At 41.1% G+C, this 6889-nt stretch overlaps 1 protein-coding gene across 1 annotated transcript; it reads right to left on the bottom strand.

The window, feature by feature from the left end:
* Window positions 1-3174: 3174 nt before the first annotated feature.
* LOC149434752 (uncharacterized) lies at window positions 3175-5288 on the bottom strand. The gene has a single exon (XM_089663441.1). The coding sequence runs from the start codon at window positions 4987-4989 to the stop codon at window positions 3841-3843; it is 1149 nt and encodes a 382-aa protein (XP_089519567.1). The 5' UTR covers window positions 4990-5288; the 3' UTR covers window positions 3175-3840.
* Between the last annotated feature and the right edge of the window lie 1601 nt (window positions 5289-6889).

Genomic DNA, 6889 nt, shown 5'->3' with positions numbered 1-6889 from the left:
AAGGCTTTTAAAGCGTCCCCTATGGACAATTTCTGGTACTGAAGTTTGTCACCATTTCACAAATACGCACAATTTTTAAAGTTTGACATGTTTCTGATCTATATACTTGATGTAAACACAATATTTTATATTTCACCAAACAAATTGGGTCATATATTGAGTTTTTTGTGTATTAAAATGATCTTTAGTATGTTTTTTTTACAGAAAATATGCATTTGAGAACAACTGTGCTAATATTCTGTGACATAGAAAATGGCAACTATCACATTCATATTCTCCAGGGTCTCTGCTTCAGAAAATAAAACATGTTTGCAGGGTTCAAGTAATCTTCTGTTCTAAAATGTGAATTTAATCATGTGCATAAAAAAGCAAAGCCACCATATTACTAAACCCATCCAATAAAATGGATCCCACTTCCCCCCACCCAGGTGACTGTTGGAACTCCTTTACCTTGTGTAGATATCTCCTTCTGAGATCCTCATAATCTAAAATAAATGTACAACACTCTCTGACACCAGTTTGTAGACTCCACCTTGATTTTCTGAGGTAGTCAGCCACCATGTAGCTCTGTGACACCACCTTAGGTGATGGAGCCACTTCTGCTGTCAGCTCGGCTATACCATCAATGGTGTCATTGGTTATCTGATCCATGACTCCAGTACACCGGTTCATCTTACTTATCTTAGATTACTTAGATTCCCCATCCCGTCTATGAAGGGCTCACTGCATAAAACATCTCCACTCCAGAGAAAATGTTTCCTCTCACTGGAAGGCCAGGGGAGTATTGGGAGAAATTGAGGCTTTCCCTTACAGATATGGGGGAGGGGCAACATCACCTAAAGTACAGCTATGGGTGGAACTGAAGGGAAGACATTTTAGAACTTCCCTTCCACAAAAGAAGCAATATCATCTTGAAGGACTAGGAATCCAATGGACCAATGGGGATTAAACATTCTGCAATTACATTGAGGCATCATGAAATGTTACTGGCCTGTGATTGGCTCTCCTCTTGTTAGTGAAGTGAGACTCCCCTTGTTGGTTTCATTATTGGAAATAAACCATGTGAAATGTTTCCCCCAAATCTAAAAAGGTGACCCCCTTGGGTAGGTACCCATCCTACTATTCCTCATATGAGTTTGTAGTCCCTGCTACTACAGGAAACATGCGGGCGATCATTTATACCTTTTACAGCAGGACAGTAAATATCAGAACACAATTCAAACATCAGACCAACAGCAGGAAGTCTGCTAACTGAATGTGTAATGCAATCTGTCATTAGCATTCCCAGAGTTCCCTCTGCAACATAGTTGTATCAGCTGTTGGTCCCGTCTGTAGATCTGTTATTTTCCCACCTTCTGTAACAGGGTGACAACCCTGATCATTCTGCAGGAACATTACACAGCAGCGTTGTCACCCTGTACAGGGAAGTCTTAGATAGATTATAAGTAAGACACACAACAAGTAAAGCCCAACTTCAGCTAACGCTTCTACAGCAGTTACAGCAACAGGTTCTCTATAAGGTCCAACCCCCCATATTAATGACAACTGACAGTTGTGAGCACCCCCAGCAGTGTTATAGGATTTGCCCCGACCCCTCCAACTGCCATTTTTCCAAAAAGGCTTGGCCTTCTACAGGAAGTAGAAAAAAAAACAAACAATCTACTGGGAGGGACAACAAAAAATAAAACAATAGGAGACTCGGAAAAACAAAACCTGCTCTGCTAATGACAGATTTCATTATTAATGTCATTAGTGATTTTGCCCATAGTTACACTTTGGTGCCAACGTTGTAATATTTCCAGGGAGAAGAAGTTTTCTTTACAAACTTTCCACCAAAAAGAGATGTGTGCACTCAGAGTGATTATTGTGAACCCCAATCAGAGGAATGTCAGTCCCCCGGAAGAAGTGGTAGGAATATGACCGCACACTCAGCACTTTGTAAGTTCAGATCTCTGGCAGTTGTATTGTGTGATTAGTCTATGGAGAGGAGTAATAGCTGGAAAGAGAAAACATGGAACAAGGATTTCTGATCTTCACCTGATGGAATCCCATTTGGCAGAACCACATGGAACACAAGTGGCCAGCTGGGCTTACGTTTTACTGCTGAATACATCCCCTAAATCAGCAGTAACTCAGTATTGGAAGGCCTGCATCAGCTTGGGATGTTGTTTTCTCACTGAACAGAGACTTCTTACTAGCTGGTGTCACAGCCGCAGACCTGCCTGAAAGTTTGTCATCCATGAGAGGAGATGAGATTTGGAAAGGAAGCATTGATAACGGGAGAGGAGATGGAACATGTATTGGGAGGAGTGGACAAGGTGGGCTTAGCTGGAGACCTCAAGGCTGGCTGATCATGTATCAATAGTCAGAAGAACCTGGAATGGACTCTCCCACTGAGGCTTCAGAGACTTGGTAAGATAATAGACCCCATCCTAGTCTCTGGTACTGAGGCAGTGTTGGTCATGTATTACCTCAGGATCCAGAAATGAGGAAAATGCTTGGAAACACAACTCAGTTGGTGAATCATGAAAATGCATTGCATGTTCATTCAAAGCTCCATAAAAAAGATAAAGATGAGAATCATGAGGGAAGCTGTTCAGTTATTGATGCTTATCTTAAAAAAAATTGTCAAAAGGTAAAATATTCAAATCCCTTCTAGTTGTGTATTGATGGACATAAGCACTAAACTCAGTTCATCCGATCATTACATTCCAGTTTGCTCAGATTTTAGTTTGTTCCTTTAAAGTAACATTTTATTGTTTCCCTTCTTCTCTAGCTTGTGGGATGACATTGGGGATGTGAAACTTGCTTGTGACACCTGAAACTTCTTTAACCTCCCTAGCGGTCTGATATTGTCCATATTTCTGTGCTCAAAGTGGTACTTTTTTGCATGGAAATATGTATTTTTTTTTATTGTAGGTCTGTAATTTTTAGGAATAACTCACTGAAATCTATCCGAACACGAGTCTAGTAAATATCCTGGGTAGGATAAAATTTGAAACACGAAATCATTTAATAAATAATAATTTATTATTATTATTCATTTAATAATAAACAAAATAATTTAATAATCATAAAAAATAATAATATAATAATAAAATTTAATTAAATAATATAATCAAACCAAAAACACTGAAATGTGAAATAGAGCGCCAAGTTCGCACATCGCTGAGCTCAGTCGCAAAATTGTTTTCAGTGTCTGATGATGAATTTCCCCAACAAATCATTATCACTCAATTCTGCAAGTGGTTTTGATTTACTATCGCTGTCCTCTAGCCGGTCTAAAACCGATTTTGACCTAACGGGACGCTTTTTGGACGCCATGGACGTTTCTCAGTTTCCAAGCAGAAAGAACAGTAAAAATGCAGGCAGGGTGCTGGACAAAGCACTCGGGACAAAATATATGTGAAATGGTTTGATACAGGAATGGAATACTATGTGATTTTAGTGTATTTAGTGAATGTCACTTTTTTTCATTTTCAAATTTCCCGCCGTTCCATCCCCCGTACGTCCCGACGCTCGCAGGGGACGGAACCCAGATGACAGATGCCGGCATCCGCCGCAGGACATTACAGGGGACACTGCAGGAGGCACATCGTGGGAGCGCAGGACAAGGTAAGTGATCGAGGGATCCCGGAGCAACACTGCAGTGTATTCCTGAGTGTAGCTCAGGGTTACAGCTTGTGGTACTGAAACTTTACCCCAAGCTACACTGAGGAATACCGCCAGGGGGTTTAATATCTCTTTTCTTCCAGAATTTAATCTATGCTGAAATTTGTGAATCCTGTGGTGATAGATTAGCCCAGCATTGACTGTAAAAGCTTTATCACATTGAGAGCATTAAAATGGCTTCTCTACAGTGTGAATCCTCTGGTGTCTGATAAGATCTGACTTCCCTGTAAAAGCTTTATCACATTCAGAACACTGATATGGCTTCTCTCCAGTGTGAATCCTCTGGTGTCTGATAAAATTTGACTTCACTGTAAAAGCTTTATCACATTCAGAACACTGATATGGCTTCTCTCCAGTGTGAATCCTCTGGTGTATGATAAGATGTGACTTATGTTTAAAAGCTTTATCACAGTTAGAACACTGATATGACTTCTCTCCAATGTGAATCATCTGGTGTGTGATAAGATCTGACTTCTGAGTAAAAGCTTTTTCACATTCAGAACACTGATATAGCTTCTCTCCAGTGTGTACAATCTGGTGTATGATAAGATGTGACTTCCTTTTAAAACCTTTGTCACACTCAGAACATGGATATGGCTTCTCTCCAGTGTGAATCATCTGGTGTGTGAGAAGACTTGACTTCTGTGTAAAAGTTTTATCACATTCAGAACACTGATATGGCTTCTCTCCAGTGTGAATCATCTGGTGTCTGATAAGATTTGACTTCTGAGTAAAAGTTTTATCACATTTAGAACACTGATATGGCTTCTCTCCAGTGTGAATTCTCAGGTGTATTTTAAGCTTCCTCTTGGTTGTAAAGTTTTTGCCACATTCAGAACACTGATATGGCTTCTCTCCAGTGTGAATCATCTGGTGTCTGATAAGATCTGACTTCTGAGTAAAAGTTTTATCACATTCAGAACACTGATATGACTTATCTCCAGTGTGAATCCTCTGGTGTCTGATAAGATCTGACTTCTGTGTAAAAGCTTTATCACATTCAGAACACTGAGATGACTTCTCTCCAGTGTGTACAATCTGGTGTCTGATAAGATTTGACTTCACTGTAAAAGCTTTATCACATTCAGAACACTGATATGGCTTCTCTCCAGTGTGAACAATCTGGTGTACGATAAGATATGACTTATGTTTAAAAGCTTTATCACATTTAAAACACTGATATGGCTTCTCTCCAGTGTGAACTCTTTGGTGTACTATAAGGTGTCCCTTGCGTCTAAAGGTTTTGTCACATTTAGAACAATGATATGACTTCCCTCCATTGTGAACCTTCTGGTGTGTGATATATTTTCTCTCCATTGTAAAATCTCCAAACAAGAAGTAGTTTGAAATGACTCCTCTTATGTATACTGGGGTTGGACTTTATTGTAAAGCCATTGTCACTTCCAGAACACTGAAATTACTTTTCTCCTGCTGGATCAATGTGGAAGAGGATCCAAACCATGACGACTTTTAGAACACAGATATGACTTGTATCCCGTATGAATCTTCCAGTGAACTGCAATAAAGATTTCAGTCAATTAAGACATCCATATGTCTTGTTTTCCATGTGACTCAGCTGTATTCATGAAAACCAACATGACTGAAAACTTGGTTCATCAATCCACCTGTACAAAAAAAAAAATTAAAATGCTACATAAAGTATTTTTCTATTTTTAATGTTCATTACTAAATATATCTTATGAATAGAAAGAATATGTACAGCATTATCTACAGTATTTTTTAATCAAATAGATTTTATTAATAAAGTTTCTAAGTGCGCACAGTATTCCCAACATTCAGCCCAGACAATGGAGTCATACATTCTCACGTATAGGCAGTTGTGGCACTGTTACAGATCATACAGAACAATAACTTGCTTTGTCTACTGCGGTGTCTGTGGTGTCTGTGGTCGGTTTTTGGACAGGGAAGCGGTATTCTAATGAAAGTAGTTAAGCGCAGTCTGGGGTCGGTTCCGTTACATCCCCAAAAAGACTTGCAGCTGGAATTGCAGCCAAAGGGGGTCCTACAAAGTACTGACTCCGGGGGGCCGAATACAAATGCCGCCACACTTTTCACAGGTTTATTGATCACAAATGTTGGAAACCATTTCTCATTTTACTTCCACTTCACAATTATGTGCCACTTTGTGTCGGTCTATCACATCCAATCCCAATAAATACATTGTAACATGACAACATGGGGGGCATTTCAAGGCACTGTAATGTGTATTGCTATCATGTAGGGGACCAATAGCCTCCTATATGATGGCATATAGGTGACAGGTTCTCTTTGTGAAGATTCCCGGGGTCTATTAGACTCTGGATGTCTCCTGTCTGCTCCACTGCAGATGATGGAACACAGACCGCCTTCCATCATCTGCTTCCCAGGCACTGATCCCGGAGAATGACAGCTCCAGTCCAGGAAGTGATGTCATCCACGTCATACATGTCACTTCCTGGTCTGTGTACAGGAGGTCCACTGAGCTCCCGCCACCCTTCCCAGTGACACCCACCATGACAGCACCGGGCTCTGCTGTCCCGCATGGTGTCATGGGGGAGGGGCACATCTCAGTGGTGGGAATGATAGGTGGCTTCACAGCCACTTGTATCACTTCCACATGACAGCCGACATTCGGATTTACTAAAGTCCACACACTCCCGGCTGTATAGCGGTGGGCACTGTGGGGAAATAACACGTCTGCAGCATTGTTAACAATCCAAATCTCCAGCAAGTGGCTGCAGATTCAAATATAACCGCCCCCCCAATCCTGACACCCTAGGATGGTTGCCTGAGCTGCCTTATGCTGGGCGTGGAGCCAGGTGCACAGTCATTGGTAATAAAGTGGTATGTGGGTGGAGCCAGGTGCACAGTCATTGGTAGAGAGAAAACAGGTGGCGCACACACCTAGTGCATTATCCAAGGTTTATTGTAGGAATTAAATCATAAAAACATACTCACAGACGAAGCATGTATCTAAGAAGCATAGAAAAATGACAATGGCCACAACGGCGGGCAAGGTGTTCTCACTGTCAGTGCGGTCAAATGGCTGACTCGTTTCGGGGACGAATCCCTTTCCTCAGAGCTGATGACCAACCTGTATGGAGGTCAAGTAGTAAATAACCAGGGCTAGATGCCTTGGGAGCAAAGCTCCACCTCCTCTACTTGTTATAAGATGAGGGGTTGGAGGGGGTTATTTAAAGTGCAATCTTGTGTAGTT

The sequence above is a fragment of the Staurois parvus genome, unplaced genomic scaffold (assembly GCF_062004578.1).
Source record: "Staurois parvus isolate SC_StPar_1 unplaced genomic scaffold, SC_StPar_1.0 ptg001688l, whole genome shotgun sequence".
Taxonomy (NCBI): domain Eukaryota; kingdom Metazoa; phylum Chordata; class Amphibia; order Anura; family Ranidae; genus Staurois; species Staurois parvus.
The sequence above is the reverse complement of the archived record's forward strand: the minus strand, read 5'-3'. Positions and strand labels throughout refer to the sequence as shown.

What these genes read in the sequence shown, in the direction of transcription:
- LOC149434752 (XM_089663441.1), bottom strand. Translation starts at nt 4,989, where the DNA reads ATGGAGAGAAAATATATCACACACCAGAAGGTTCACAATGGAGGGAAG.